The sequence below is a fragment of the Geotrypetes seraphini genome, chromosome 3 (genome assembly GCF_902459505.1).
Source record: "Geotrypetes seraphini chromosome 3, aGeoSer1.1, whole genome shotgun sequence".
NCBI lineage: Eukaryota > Metazoa > Chordata > Amphibia > Gymnophiona > Dermophiidae > Geotrypetes > Geotrypetes seraphini.
In genome coordinates, this window is record NC_047086.1 from 273,373,321 (window position 1) to 273,389,961 (window position 16,641).

The 16,641-nt window shown below is 40.7% G+C and overlaps 1 protein-coding gene across 1 annotated transcript in view; it reads right to left on the reverse strand.

The window, feature by feature from the left end:
- The window catches only part of HEATR1 (HEAT repeat containing 1), a 693,629-nt gene that overhangs the window by 538,122 nt on the left and 138,866 nt on the right, over nt 1–16,641 (reverse strand). The window contains exons 6-8 of the mRNA XM_033935556.1: nt 5,022–5,162; nt 3,240–3,451; nt 2,548–2,681 (exon numbers count right to left, since the gene is read on the reverse strand). Of these exons, the coding sequence (XP_033791447.1) occupies nt 2,548–2,681; nt 3,240–3,451; nt 5,022–5,162 (487 nt within the window). The remainder of the gene's footprint in view (nt 1–2,547; nt 2,682–3,239; nt 3,452–5,021; nt 5,163–16,641) is intronic.

The following is a 16,641-nucleotide window of genomic DNA, read 5'->3' on the forward strand; positions in this document are numbered from 1 at the left end:
TGACATTATTCTGCTTCGCTCACAACATCCCTGTTTTGCTTCCTCGCTTTGTCCGTCTAAACTTATAGATGCAATGGTGGTCATTTCGATTATGCATATACTGAAGAATTGGAAATCAGCCTCCCACTTGAATTATACCTTCTGGTGGAACACTGTATGTTTATATAATAGGCATGAACAATACGCTGCTGAAAAACGCTCAATATCTCTAGTGCCCTCTGTGCCTCCTCCATCTCCTTGGACGTTTCTTGATAGGTATAGTGCTTCTCATTCCACGACCATTCCTTAGCTCACACTCAGCTTATATTGAGTACTCTTCTTCTCTTTCAGTTCTCCCCCTTTCTTTTCTTTCTCATCATCATTACCTTATGGTTACTGTTTTACATTCTCAGCTAATGCTGTTTTTGATACTCTGAATGTTTGTTTCAATACATTTGTGTTATGCCTTTGTTTGAAAAAAAAAATTTTTTTCAATAAAAAATTTGAACTAAAAAAAAAAAGAGATGGCAAACAATAGCAGGGGAAGGGCACATCCTTGCCTCGTACCCCGAAGCAATTCCAGAGGGGCCAAATAATGTCCATTCACTTTCAAACTAGCTAAGGGGGAAAGATACAATGCCTTGACCCAATACAGAAATCTAACATGAAATCCCATTTTAATCATAATCTGAAAAAGAAACAGCCAACTCACCCTATCGAACACCTTGTCCGCATCTAAGGACAAAAGCAGAGTAGGGGATCCCTCCTTCTGGGCATACCACAATAAATTGAGGGCCGCCTTGATATTATCAAACATTTGCCTATCATGAATGAATCCGGCCTGATCGGGATGTATCAATTTAGAAATGACCAATAGCAATCTAGTTGCCAGCAATTTCGTAAAAATCTCGTAATGCATATTAAGCAATGAGATGGGGGCGATATGACCTACAACTGGTGGCCACCTTCCCTGATTTTGGGATTACCATGACTGCAGCCAACCTCCAGGAGCGGGGTAAGGGAGCCCCAGAATGTAGTGTCACAAAGACTCGCTCCTAAAGAGGTACCAGCAAATGGTGATAGGCTTTATAGAAGAGATTAGTATACCCATCTCAACCCGGAGCTGTGAGAAGAGGTAGGACCTGGATGATATCCAGGATTTCAAGTTTCAAGTTGATTAATTTTTAATATATCGACCATCAACGGGTATCTAGCCAGTTTACAATTAAAAAAATAAAAAAGAAGTAAAATTATGCTTAGATAAGCTCACCCTCGGACCATGAGTGATACAGCTCTGAATAAAAATCCTGGAACGCCTCCCAAATATCAGAAGCGGAGCGACAGACCCGCCCGTCCGGGGTCACAATTTGAGTTATATAATTCCATGTCCTTTGCTTTCATAATTTATTAGCCAACAAACGGCTCACTTTATTATTGAACTCAAAGTGCTCTTGCCTAACTTTTTGAGGATCAGCACTGATAGCCTCCAACTCCAGCTCCTTAAGAGCATGGCAAACAGTCGCCAGTTGAGACCGGATAGGCTAGAATCTGGACTCCAGCTCATACTGGAGCTCCAGCTCAGAATCTGCTCCAGCTCATACAATTGTGTCTGCAAGTTTCAAGTTTATTTGTATTTGATAAATCGCTTATCCATAATTTACTAAGCGAGTTACAACCAAAATATAAAAGTAAGTCATAAAATTAACATACTATTTAAAATGGGCGAGACGAACAAACGTACTGACAAACTTGGATACAGGAGGAAAAAAGGGGTAAAGTTATAGAATTGGTGTTAAGCTAGATTAACGAAAAAAACCATAAATGGAAAGAACATAAGGGAAGGTGATAAAATTAATTTTCCTATATATAAATTTATTTTTTATTTTTTACCTTTTTTACCTTTTTGCTGTTCTCTGGACTGCTGGGTATTCAACACATGCACTTGCAAAGATATTATCTTATCCTGGAAAACAATTTTAAAGCCTTCCCAAAGGGAACAAGGGTCTATATTGTCAACACCATTAAATTCCAAATATTCCTTAATAGAGTTTACTATCGTTTTACCATGAGTTGGATCAGAAAGCAAAGATTCCGGAAAACGCCATGAACACCACGGGGGACGCAGCATCAAGCTATGCAAATAAGCTTGCACTGGCATATGGTCCGAATGTGTACTAGACTGGATAGAGCAGGAGCCACATGTTAATCCGAGAACCGTAATCTCAAAGCGGGGAATGGAAGGTATAATCCCAGTCTTGAGGATGAAGCTGCCGCCACAAATCCACTAATCCCCACCTTGAGATCAAAGCAAACGGTCCCGCTCCCTACTCCCTGAAGAACTAGGTGTGGTGGTGCTGTCCAGAGTGGCATTCAGAGATACATTAAAGTCCCCCCTATCAAAACAGGACCCTCCGCAAAGCGACCCAAAAGGTCGCTCACCTGATCAAAAAAAGCCTATTTGTTTTATTGTTTTTGGAAAACTAAAATAAATTTTGGAAACAAAAAATGAGCCAGAATGGGTAAAATTTGTATATTGAAGTTTCATACAACAGATGCCCAGGTACCTACCAATAGAGTGGTTAACCACAGAATGAATGAAGCCAGGTAGCATGTACCGCAGAAGAGCTGTGATATCATATGCCACCCCCATTGCCTGCAAAGTAGGGACCAGGTCTGGAAGGTCACACAGGTGCTGAAATGACCTATGCAGGGTAGCAAGATACAAAAAACCAAATCAACAGATATCATCATGTTCACCACTCATACTGAAAGCAAGATAGTTTGAAGAATTCACATCAGATTTTTACATTGTTCCCTCTTTTCTCCAAGGCAAGCCAAGCCCAAGCACATGGGAGACAGTAAATATTTCTAGATCAGGTCATGTTTTAGTGGACCTGTACTCTAGTCATAATGAAGGATTATAACTTTTGCAGCAGCTAGACCACAACATTACCCATTGTTTGATGATTTATGGATTTGAAAAATAAAATCAAGACTTAACACCCTGCTCTCAATAGGGTCTCAGTAGTACAGAGAAATGCCACCATCGCAGAAAACGTGGTAGAGAAGAGTTCTGATATCATGGTCTACGATATTCTTTAACAAATCTGGTAGGGATAAATAATGGGCCACTTCTCAGGATATCTGAAGTTTAAACTTGACACAGGAATAATTATATTCTGAGAGCCTTGCAAATGTTAAAACCAATAAGCATTCATACTTACTGACAAGAATAGAATTCTCAGGCCACTGTTACCTACTTTTTATCTAGTCCTTCCATTTTCTGGCTCTGTAGGAGCACGACAAGACAGCCCAATCCCTCCCTAAGAAGAGAGGGTTTTCTGGTCAGTGTCTTGCAGATCTGGGAGGTGAAAGACTGCACAAGGGATGCCTCCATAACCACTTTCACAGCTAACTGACAGATTATCATATATGTAGCAGCCTTATAATCCACCAATGAAGACTTCATACCCTGGAGGCAAAAGAGGGGAAAAACAGAAAAGTGTGGGCACAGGTGCTCATGGGTACAAAGCTACTTTTTTTTTTAATATAAGGGAATAGTCTAATAGTAAAGCAGCATTTCAGCCCAGACAGCCTTAGAATAAAACAGATCAGAAATGTTTGCAAACAGATTTAGTGGTGAGAAGTAGGACCTATGCATGGACTGCAGAAGAACATTTTAAAAACCCCATTTTCTTCAACAAGGTCAAGAAGTTGTATCTAGTTGTACATCCAATAGTCCCTCTAATCAGCTATCAAGCTAGAATCAAGTGCTGTTTTTGGAGTAGATACATCACTACCATTAGCCTCATGCAGACAAGTGTTTCATATTTACCTCACTACCTGTGTAAGAGTCAGGAATTTATGAACTTTCACAGAAGCAGCAGCCAAGACATTGGAAAAGCACAGTCTTAGTGGCAGTCCTCTAATATCATGCACTGATACAGTACTTTACTCTCTGTGCAAGTGAAATTCTAGGAGAATGCATATGACAAGTGAGGACAGAGTATACTTCACAGTTACTCCTGATGCAAGCTATGCCAAAATATGGTAATGTTGGGTTTTATGATCTGAAAAAAATTGTCTCCCACGCACCTCAAACAACGTCCAAAGTGATGCTCCTGACCCAACACCCCCCCTCCAGCCCCAGAGGCATCAGCATCAGCCACAAATCTCCCTCCCTCCCTCCATTCCCAAAGCAGCAAGCAACTGGTCCTGACAACCCCCTCCCTCTGTTCCAGAAGCGGCAGAGCCAGTCCTGATATCCCCCCTCCCTTCTTCCCTCTGTTCCTGAAGCAGCAGAGCCAGTCCTGATATCCCCCTCCCTTCCTCCCTCTGTTCCCAAAGCAGCAGAGCCAGTCTTGATATCCCCCTCTCTTCCTCTAACCTGTTACCGAAGCAGCAGAGCCAGTCCTGACAACTCCCTCTCTCTCCCTTCCCCAAAGCTGTAGCAGCAGCCGGCGAGCAGAGGAAGCAGCAGTAAACAGGCAGCTTCAGGCCAACCCCAGCAAGTGACACGGCAGATGAAAGGCCTTGCCAGGGGCTGGCCAGAAGTTGCCTGTTTACTAGCGCTTCCTCTGCTCACCAGCTGCCGCTACAGCTTCAGGTTAGTGAGGGAGGGAGGAGGAGTTGTCAGGACCAGCTCTGCTGCTTCATGAAAGGAGGAAGGAAGGGAGGGAGGGGGTTGTCAGGACCAGCTCTGCTGCTTCAGGTAACAGAGTGGGGGGAGAGAGAAAGTGACCAAGAAAAAAACGGAACAACAGATGCTGGACCTACAAATGGGGCTGGGGGATAATAGAATGAGGTGGGAAGGGAGACAAAAACTATTTTTAAAGTAACTCTCACATAACCAGAAACTACAGTTATCCAGCATCCACCAATCCCCATGGGTGCCAGATAACTGAGATTCTACTGTATTTATAATATTCTGCTATTTATGATATTGCTTCCTTTTCTGTGCTACCAAATGGGTTGAAAAGACAGTGATAGTGGAAGAGAGATCATAGGCACACTGCAGACAACATTAACAAAATGAAAAGTACCTTCTGGATATAGGGAAGCAATTTGGCAACCAGAGGATCTGAGATTTTCACTGCTGCATCTATGGTGGCCACAATGGTGGAGGCATAAAAGGAAAAAAGGACCCTTAGTTGTGGCACACTGCCAGGGTACTCTGCAAAAGCCTGAGAAACAAAGAGACAGAAATCACAGAAGAGAATAAATCATAAGAACCTAATAGCCATACTGGGGCAGACTGATGGTCGATCTAGCCCAGTATCCTGCTTCCAGCATTAGCTAATCCATGTCACAAGTACCTGGCAGAATTCCAAATACTAGCAATATTCCATGCTACCAACCCCAGGGATAGCAATGGTGTTCCCCATTTCTATCTAAAGAGCAGACTGTGGACTTTTCCTCCAGGAATTTGTGCAAACCTTTTTTAAACCCAGATATGTTAACTGCTGTTACCACATCCTCTAGTAACTAGTTCCAGAATTTAACTATTTGTTGAGTGGAAAAACATTTCCTCCAATTCAAAATAGGACTGGTAACAATATGCAACAGATTTCCAGCATACCGTATATATTCGAATATAAACACAGATTTTTGGGCCAAAGGGAGGGGGAGGGAGGGGTTGACTAGGTGACATAGTAACATAGTAGATGACAGCAGATAAAGACCCAAATGGTCCATCCAGTCTGCCCAACCTGATTCAATTTAAATTTTTTATTCTTAGTTTAAAGTTTCAAGTTTATTAGTTATTTGATTAATCGCCTATCACAATTACTAAGCGATGTACAAATAATAACATAAATTACTAAAATACAAAAAAATAAGAGGTAAACATTAACAACAATTTAAAAATCATTAAAAATAGACAAATTAAAACAAGGTAATTAAAAAACATAACAGGGAAACAATGGGATAGAAGGGGAAGAACTATAATTTATGATAGGAAAGAGAAGACAATTAAAGGTAAAATCCAAAAGGAATGGGAAAACAAATAAAATATTGAAAATAAAAATGCACACACAAAGAAAAAAGCGAGCAGATAGAAAGAGCAATTGACATTTCAATTAAATATTGAAAGCATTTTTAAAAAGAAAGCTCTTAAGTTAGCTCTTGAATTTATCCAAATTCTTCTCCTCTCTTAAGTAGAGTGGGAGAGAATTCCATGTCTGTGGTGCCGTAACAGTAAAAATGTATTGTCTTCGAGTATTTATGATTTTAAGAGAAGGAATGACCAATAAAAGTTAATCATTAGATCTTAAAATTTTAGGAGAAGTATATGGAATTAAAACTTTGTAAATAAAAGCTGGAGTTTTGTATAACAACGATTTAAATGTGAGTAAGGATAACTTATATATAATTCTGTGAGCAACTGGGAGCCAATGTGCCTTTTGGAGTAAAGGAGAGACATGATCGAACTTCTTGGCCCCCATAATTAATTTAATGGATGCATTTTGGATAATCTGCAATCTTCTAATTTCTTTTTGAGACATTCCCTTAAATAAAGCATTACAATAGTCAATTTTTGAAATAATCATTGAATGAATTAGTATATTTAATGATTTATGACAAAGGAATTTTGAGATAGATCGTATTTGACGTAATCTGTAAAAAGTAGCCTTAACCACGTAACTGACGTGGTCATGATAGGATAGATTTTCATCTAAGATGACACCTAAAATCCGAATCTTGTTTATTTGTTTGAGCGCTACCCCTTGGATATTAATGGGAACAGCAATTTTATGATTATCTTTCCAGGGGAAAAGTAAAGTGTTAGTTTTATTAATGTTTAAAGACAGTCTATTATTGTCAAGCCATAGATGAACCTGATTAAGTTTCTCATTGATAGCAGCAATTTCCGATGGACTGTTAGGGTCGAGAGGATGTAAAAGTTGTATGTCATCGGCATAAGCAAATACTGAGAAGCCGATAGATTGACAGAGAGTCATAAGAGGGGAAAGAAAAATATTAAACAGGAAAGGAGACAGAATGGAACCTTGTGGAATGCCGTAGGAGACAGAAAAACTCGAGGAAGTGGAATCATTAAAGGAAACTATAGAGGTGCAATTGTCAAAGTAGGATCTAAACCAAAGAAGGACTTGCTCAGAGATGTCTATGGATTGTAATCTATTCAGTAAAAGATTATGATCAACTGTGTCGAAAGCTGCAGAAAGAGAGATCAGGAGAACAGAAGAATGGTGATCCAAGTGGTATAGTATTGAAGATGTCATAACTATCAGGGAATGTTCGGTAGAGTGGTGTTGCCGGAAACCTGTTTGGTTAGGGTGTAGAATATTTGTTTGTTCTATAAAGTTTAATATTTGATTAAAGACGATTTTCTCTGTTATTTTTGCAAGAAACGGGATATTTGCAATTGGCCTATAGTTTGATTTCTCTTCGATACTTATTTTGTGGTCTTTAACAATGGGGTGAATAATGGAGGTTTTCCAAACTAATGGCATAGTACTGTACTGTAGGCTTTCATTAATCAAAAAGAGTATTAATGGTCCGAAAAAATCAAAATGCTGTTTAAGGATAAATGGAGGAACAGACTCATTTTGCATACCCTTACAGTTAATTGTTTTGATCAAAGATTTAAGTTCCTCAAGAGAAGGAAGATGAAATTGTGTGCATTTTGCAGATAGCAGGGATGAAGTCTCTGTGACAAATTGTTCGGGCAGCAACTCTCCGTTTTTTCTGAACCTTTCTCGGATATTCTTGACTTTTTCAACAAAATAGTTTGCAAGCTCTTGCGCTGTTGGTAACTGGCTGGAAGAATGCTCCAGTTTTTTAGAAGATGGAGTAACTGCTTTTAAAATTTTGTATAGCGTAGAAACATTTCTAGATTTTAAAATTTGATCAGAGTAATATTTCCTTTTGGCTTGGTTTATTTTTTCCTTGTACATATTGGAGTGGACTATGAATTTTTCTAAATTGGATTGATTTTTGTTTTTCCTCCAGTGGCGCTCAAGGCATCTCATTTGTTTCTTAATCAATGTAAGTTCTGCAGTAAACCAAGGATTAGCACACTTTCTAGCTGAAATATATTTAGTTTCAAACGGAGCTACTTTGTCTAGAAAAAGTTGAATAGTATCATTCCATAAAGATAAGTGGGCATCTAAAGTACTAGTTTTAGAGTTTGAAGGATTAAATTGAAAGTTGGTTACAAGTTGATCAGCAGATAGCTTAGTGAAGTCTCTGAATTTGATAATTTTACTAACAGTAACATTTTTAATGGTAGGAGATAAATAGGTTATTGGAATTAAGTGATGGTCCGACCATGGAACTGATAAGAAAGAACCTATTGAAAAATTTTATGTAGAGGCAGCTGATGTAATGGCCATATCAATAGTATGACCTGCTTGATGTGTAGGTTGAGAAATAAGTGTACAGAAATCCATTTGCTTAAGGAGAGCAGAAATATCTTTAGTGTAATTATTGTTTGGGTCATCAAAATGTATATTAAAGTCCCCCAGAATCAAAGAATTATTAGAAGATGAACCAAAATCAAATAGCAAAGATTGTAATATGTGAAGATTATCGATGTTTATAGGCGGGGGTAGATAGATTAGTAGTATATCTAATTTAGGTTTAGTTCTTAGGGAGAATTGTAAGGACTCAATAGAAGAATTAGTAGAAACGTGAACTTTATGAAGTATTAATGAGTCACGTAAAAAGACTGCCAAACCACCACCACGTTTATAGGAGCGATGGTTAAAAAAAAATGAAAAGCCCGAGGGACATGCATATGAAAGATAAGCCTCTTCTCCTCCATGAGCCATGTTTCCACAATGCATAAAACATCAAAGGAATGATGAATAATAAGATCTTTGATTAAATGATATTTAATTTTAAAAGACCGAACATTAATTAAATCAAATTTAAGGGAAGCTTTAGTAGATTTAAAACAGGTGGGGACCTTGGATGGAGATGAATCATGATCAATTAACGGAATATTGACACAATCTCTAATAGGAGAAGGATTTAATTTATGGAATGGCTTAAGTGGTCGATAACCACAAATAGTTGGGATATTTAAGGTGAGTTGCTCCATGGAACAAGAAATATTGTGGTCATGGACTATGACTAAAGAGGATTCTAACCAGGCGTTATGAAATAAAACTAAAGGAGTTTTTAAACAAGGAAAAGCCAATAAAGCACTGGAGTTAAAATAGAGACAAACCACAAAAAAAGGTAGCAGTCTCTTAAAGAATTTACTCACCGAGAAACGTGTACTATAGAATTTCCTTGCTAAATACCCCTTGTCATTGTTCTATATTAGTCGCGCACAAAGGAGCGCAATAAGGAGCAGAACATGCTCCTTAAGCGCGCTCCTTTGGCGTGCGCCGCAAAGAGCCTGTTTAAATAATTCATCTACCGGGCAATTGGGGGTGGAGTCCACAGCGTGCCGCCGCTGTGCGGCGGCAGAGAGGTCACAAAGAAGTCAGCTGGAACAAATTAAAAGCAAGGTAAGGATAACAAACAACAATATTGAAACTGAAACATAAAAGTTATAAAATAATAGCTTTAAAAAACAATTCAGTAAAAACTAAAGTGCTGAGAGTGCTTCGGGTGAATCCAAAGCTCTACCCGGTACTATGCTTGGGTTCCAACTGCCGAAATCTCCGTTAAAACCTACTCCATCCCATCTAAAACCTCCCAGCTATTGAAGCCCTCTCCAGCCCATCCTCCCCCAAACGGCCATATACAGACACAGACTGTGCTTTCTTGTTGGCCGAGTCTGGGTTGAAAAATCAACACCTGGACTAATGCTGAATTGCCTGTGTTGTATTTCTTGGGGTTTTAGTTTCAATGTTATTGTAAAATTTGGTATCAGTGTATATATTCTTGACTTGTCCATTGAATAAATCAGCAGTGAACCGGGTCAGAAGCGATCTTCCAACGCTCCTGCCCCATAGATCGCTATCTGAATGTCTACCGCAAGTTTCCGGGAGGCAAAAGGGAGGTGAGAGTTGTTAGAGTAGGTCGAGACAGAAAGCAGGAGGAATCCCTCCTGTATGGGCCCACCGCTGGACCACCAGGGCTTATGGCAGGCCTGGTGGAGGCCTGCAAGGCACTGGGAGAGAGGGGAGACAAGTTTCAGAGCCTTGCAAGGCAGAAGAGGGAGGGGTCTGGGTGCACGGCCTGCCAGGGCAGGGCACTTGAATATAAACCTCCCGGTTTATATTTCAGCCAACTTAATTTTTTGGGGGAGAGGGAAGATTACCTCAGTTTATATTTGGGTAGGTTTAAATTCAAGTATATACAGTATGTTTTTCTTTATGACTCCTCACTTCACTCTCACTAAAAACCTCACAACATCAAATACAATTACCAACATTGTAATATAACAACTAAAAAGAAGAGGAAAGAATAGATGAACTGTGTATCAACAAAACTCACAATATCATCAAAACAAAGCTAGACAGGGCCTATTAATCTGCCCACAATTATTATTCTTTATAGGCTTTATGGGCAATACTTCAAAGCTTTATAAGCTTTATAGGCAATTACTTCAAAGCCTTCTGGTCTCATGCTCAAAGCCAGTCCAGCGCAGCCCAGCCCAGCTCAGAAGCAGGAGGATCTCCGATGCACCGCCCAGCCCAGGCCGCGCCAGAAGAGGGAGGATCTTCGGGCACCGGCACTGGTGCCAAGTTGGGTAAAGGAAGTGTCATTGACTGCTCAGGGGGGGGGGGGGGAAGTAGGATCGCGATGGAGGGGGGGGCAACGCGAGTGAGGGTGGGATGCCGGATCGCTGGGGGGGATGCCGGATCGCGGGGGGGGGGGGCGCTCATACAGCGAGGCAAGCTCAGTTTACGAGGCACCAAGTTTCCGAATGTTTTGCTCGTCTTGCAAAACACTCGCAAACTGGTGCACTCGTAAACCGAGGTACCACTGTATAGCGGAACTGTTTCAACTAGTAGACAACCTGTTGATCAAATCGTGAAAGATTCCGGAGGACTGGAAGGTGGCGAATGTTACACCGATCTTCAAAAAAGGTTTGGGGAGGGCGGGACCCGGGAAACTACAGACCGGCGAGTCTGACTTCGGTACCGGGAAAGATGGTAGAGGCACTAATAAAGGACCGCATCACTGATCACCTTGACGGTCACGGGCTGATGAGGACCAGCCAGCAAAGGCAGATCTTGTTTGACAAACTTGCTGCACTTCTTCGAGGGAGTAAACAGACAGATAGACAAGGGCGACCCGGTCAACATTGTGTATCTGGATTTTTAGACTACTTCGGAAAATTGCGAGCCATGGAATCAAAGGTGAAATACTGATCTGGATTAAAAACTGGCTGGAGATAGGAAACAGAGAGTGGGGGTAAATGGACAATAATCGGACTGGAAGAGCGTCACCAGTGGGAAGCCACAGGGCTCGGTGCTTGGACCCGTGCTCTTCAACATCTTTATAAATGATCTGGACATTGGTCAGAGTAGTGAAGAGACAGGGGGATTGCAAAGATCTTCAATGTGACATAATCAGGCTCGAGGAATGGGCATCGACATGGCAGATGAGGTTCAACGTGGATAAGTGTAAAGTGATGCATGTCGGTAACAAAAATCTCATGCACGGATACAGGATGTCCGGGGCGGTACTTGGAGAGACCTCCCAGGAAAGAGACTTGAGTTATTATTGACAAGTCAATGAAGCCATCCGCGCAATGCACAGCAGTGGCGAAAAGGGCAAACAGAATGCTAGGAATGATAAAGAAGGGGATCACGAACAGATCAGAGAAGGTTATCATGCCTCTGTATCAGGCCATGGTGTACCCTCACCTGAAATACTGCGTCCAGCACTGGTCGCTGTACATGAAGAACGACACGGTACTACTCGAAAGGGTCCAGAGAAGAGCGACTAAAATAGTTAAAGGGCTGGAGGAGTTTCTGTACAGCGAGAGATTAGAGAAACTGGGCCTCTTCTCTCTCGAAAAGAGGAAATTGAGAGGAGACATGATCGAAACATTCAAGATACTGAAGGGAATAGACTTAGTAGATAAAGACAGGTTGTTCACCATCTCCAAGGTAGGGAGAACGAGAGGGCCCTCTCTAAAATTGAAAGGGGATAGATTCTGTACGAACGTAAGGAAGTTCTTCTTCACCCAGAGAGTGGTAGAAAACTGGAATGCTCTCCCGGAGTCTGTTGTAGGGGAAAACACCCTCCAGGGATTCAAGACAAAGTTGAACAAGTTCCTGCTCAACTGGAAAGTACGCAGGTGAGGCTGGGATCATTTAGAGCACTTGTCTTTGACCTAGGGGCCGCTGCGTGAGCGGACTGCTGGGCACGATGGACCACTGGTCTGACCCAGCAGCAGCAGTTCTTATGTTCATTTAAATAACTGTGTATCAAACTTGCTGTTCACTTGAAAATGACCCCTCCAACTCTTATGCTTCCAGGTTCCTTGCCCTCACATCCTCAATCAATCTCCAGTTGTGCTCAATCACCCCTACACAGCAGAATGGATCCTGCATGGACCTAATCGTTTCCTCCAACTGCTCGACCATCATTCTGCAATACATATGCCAAGAAAACGGACTCTACCCCAAAACAATATCACTGACATCCACACCTAAAACCACTAACCTTGACCTGACCAAAGTAGAAAACTTCAGGCCAGTAGCAGGGATTCCATGGACTGCAAAACTACTTAAATTCTGCATAAGTACACAACTAGCTAAATTCATAGATCAAACAGATGGATTCCACTGATCACGACATGGTTTCAGACCTAGGCACAGCACTGAATCCCTGCTACTTGAACTAATATCTAAAGTAAGTTATCAACTCAGCAAAGGCAAACAATCTATACTGCTACAATTTGATAACTCTGCAGCATTTGATGCAACAGACCACTCTCTCCTAAATGAACTTGGAGTACAGGGTGTAGTACTGCAATGGTTTTCACAATTCCTATAAAACAGAACTTATGAAGTCTGGAAAGAAGACAAGAGATCACAAAAACAGAAGTCCAACTGCGGATTCCCACAAGGTCACCAATATCTCCTGCATTATTTAACAAAGAGCACTAGGGAATATCCTTCCCTCAACCAAGGATCATATCTTCATTCTCTGCATAGCCAAAAAATCCTTCAATAGCACCATAATGCACCTGAAGAATACCATCAATGACCTAAGTACCTGGACAATGAGAAACTCCAAGTTTCAAGTTTATTTTTAACTTAATGAATCGCTTATTAAATTTTACTAAGCGATGTACAAATTAAAACAAGTAAAATATCATTTACATCAAAATAATCAGTAAATAATCAGTAAATAATATGGGTTAAATGGACTGACATACAAACTTACAGATACATATGGAAAAGAAGGGCTGAACTACAATTATTATTATTAGGTAAAGGAGAGGACATAAATAGTAAAAACAATTGGAAAAAGGGGGAATAAAAAGTTGGGGTTTTTTTTCCATTTCATTATTCTTTTCCTTTAGAAAGAAAAGAGAGAGAGAAAAAAAAAGAATAATTAAAAAAAAAAGTAAACATTAAATATATTTATAAATTAAAAGCGTCTTTAAAAAGAAAGCTCTTCAGTTTGCCTTTAAAATGCAGTGTTCTCCCCAGGGCCTTTCAGCCAGGCGCTACGCCCAGCTAATTTAGATGAGCGCCCGGCTGTAATCTCGATCGCAATCCTGCTGCTGCTGCCGCCTTCTGCTCAACATTTTAAAAAAAAATCTTCTCACCGGCTTGGAGATTTACCGGGCTGATTCGGCACATCCTGAATCGCAGGAGCCTGACTTTTTTTTTTTTTTTTAACGCCAGCAAGCGACTTGAACCCATGCTCCGGGGCTCTAACATGCATGCCGCTTCCCTCCGAAACCGGAAGTCACGTCCCGAGGGGGGAAGAGAAGGAAGTCGGCATGCATACGCCCCGGAGCATGGGTTTGCTATAGGAGACAGGTCAGCTTACAACTTGCTCTTGCTTGCTTCGGGCTTTCCTCGCTGCCGGGTCCTGCCTACTTTCTGTTTCTGTAAAGGCAAGACCCGTCAACGAGGAAGGCCCGAAGCAAGCAAGAGCAGCGAGTTGTAAGCTTCCCTCCGTTGCTGACTTATGGAAGATATGTCAGCGATGGAAGGAAGCTTACAACTTGCCTTAGTCCAGCCCTGCACAACATGCGGCCCAAAACGGATCTCACTGCCGATATGGCTCCCACTCCGCTCTCCTTTGAAGATTAGCTCAGGAGGCAAGATTTAGCCCGAGATCAGACGAACATTAAAGGGCATCTGAGCAGATTGAGGAGAACATGTCCTGTTTTTCCATGCCTAAAAATACCACCTTGTCTAATGCAATCTCTGATCAGATCCTTATGAGTGATGCAACTATGTATGCTGGACAGTCTCCTCCAGTAAACAGAGCTTTAAAGCCTTCAGCCATACAGAACCAGATGGTCAAAATGCTCTGAAGAGTAGTATTGCCAAGGGATCTGTCTCACAAGTTTCTGCTGCTGGAAGATGTAAACACAGCACAAGAAATAGAGACTTGTGGCATTCTGTGTGGAAAGCTGATGCATAATGAATTTACTATTACCCATGTAATAGTGCCAAAGCAATCTGCTGGACCAGACTACAGTACAGTGATATGGGGAATATGGAAGAATTATTCAGTGTTCAAGATCAACATGTTCTCCTCACAGAAGAAAAACGGAGAGAAAGAGAGAGGCAGATACTGGAGAGGGGGGGAGAGAAGGGAAGGAGATAGAGATATCAGACCATGGGGTGGAGTGGGAAGGAAGGAAGGAAGGAAAGGAGAAGAGAGAGATGTCAGAGCATAGGGGAGGGGTGGAGACAAAAAATCGAGAGGGGTTGAAGCTGAAATAAATCATGTACAAAGGAGAGAAAGGGCACAGGATATAGAGTTTACTGAAGAGACATAGAAAGAGAGAAGATACCATATGGAACAGAGAGAGGGCAGACACTGGATGGAAAAGGCAGAAAGGGTGGACAGTTGATGCAAGGGGCAGAGATAGGGTGGACAGTAGATGGAAGGGGTAGAGAGAGGGTAGAGGCTGGGTGGAAGGGGCAAAGAGAGAGGACAGATGTTGCATGGAAGGGAGCGAGGACAAATGCTGAATAGAAAGAAGAGAGTGAAGAGAAGATGACTAAAGCAGAAACGACAAAAGGTAGGAAAAAAAATATTTTTTTTGCTTTACGTAGAATCAAGTAGTATTGTAACTGTATTGATTAAAATTTATCAATAGGAAATGGAAATAAGGCAATTTTGGGGGGGGACCAAACCCCTTTCCTCAGATCAGGACAGGATACCATAACAGCTGTATACTGTACTGTCTTGAAGAAAGATTTGGCCTCTGAAAGCTAATTGAAAAATGGATTAGTCCAATAAAATGGTATTTTCATATTTCTCATTATTTGTTTTATTTCTATTTGTTAATGTGTAAAGTGGTGACTTATGTAGAAGTTTTTTTTCAAATTTACATCTACTGTCTTTATATTTTGCACAATATTAGGGGACATGTGTCACTGTTTCTGTGGTGTTGCATTGTATGAAGAGTCTGGTTTCTACATATTTCTATTTTTAGTTTGTGATTATTCCATATTGGGCGAGGGTGTATCTGTGTTCTGTGTGTATGAAAAGGACATGGCTTTCTGTTAGCATCGACTACAGGATCAATTGACTGTGTAGGATCTGGTTTGTTTAGTTTTCCAATGCGTGTGTTGGTGTTCTCGTGCTCACTGCAGTGTTTAAGTTGCTGCCTTTTCCTAGATGCACCCTTATTGTGTGACTCATGGATTATTACTAAAAATATCTTTTTTTATATAGAGGAGGGGGTTGTTAAAAAAATGATTAGCACTGGCTGTCATATATACTAGGTACATCACTGGATTTAATGACCCTATTCTAACTTTACTGTTGACGTAGGTGTTGTCCTCCCAACACACAGACACACACATTATAAAGAATTAAATTAAAGTTGTATTATCATCAAGCAGCTTTCTAATGACATTATAAGCAAATAAAAATAAAATATTTTTAATACATTGCTAATTATTACCTGCATCTTTACTTTACTGTTTTGCCCTAGCTCTTACTTTGCACTATAGCAAAATAAAAAGGAAGCAGATAAAGATCAATCACACAGGTGCCCTTCAAGGCTCAGTAACACCTCTCCATAAATTATGTGGAAGAGGTCTGGAAGTGGGGATAGCATCTATTTCATATCCTCAGTGAGACCTCAGGAAGGAACCTAGTGATCAAAACATTATTAGAGGTATTGTACAGCCATTTCTTGTATGACTGGATGAGCTATATTTATCTTTTTTTTTAATTCATGCAGAAATAAATGGTTAGATTGAACCTAATGACTTCATTAACACATTTCCCTTTTTTAAACCTCTATACCATTTAAAAGAGGGTGAATATCTAATTATTCACTTCTAGAATTGGATACTTCTTAGATTTAGTAAAAATATTCTGGCACAAGTGTCAAACCTTAAAAAAGGAAGTCATATCGAGCATTGGAAAATAATAATAATTAACTAATATAAATAGTATACATTTAATTTTCTCCACTACCAAATTTCCCCGCCCCGCCCCACCCAGCTACTTTTTCATGCCACCCGGCTGGAAAAAATTTCTGGGGAGAACACTGAAAATGGTTTAAGTCATTTTCATCTC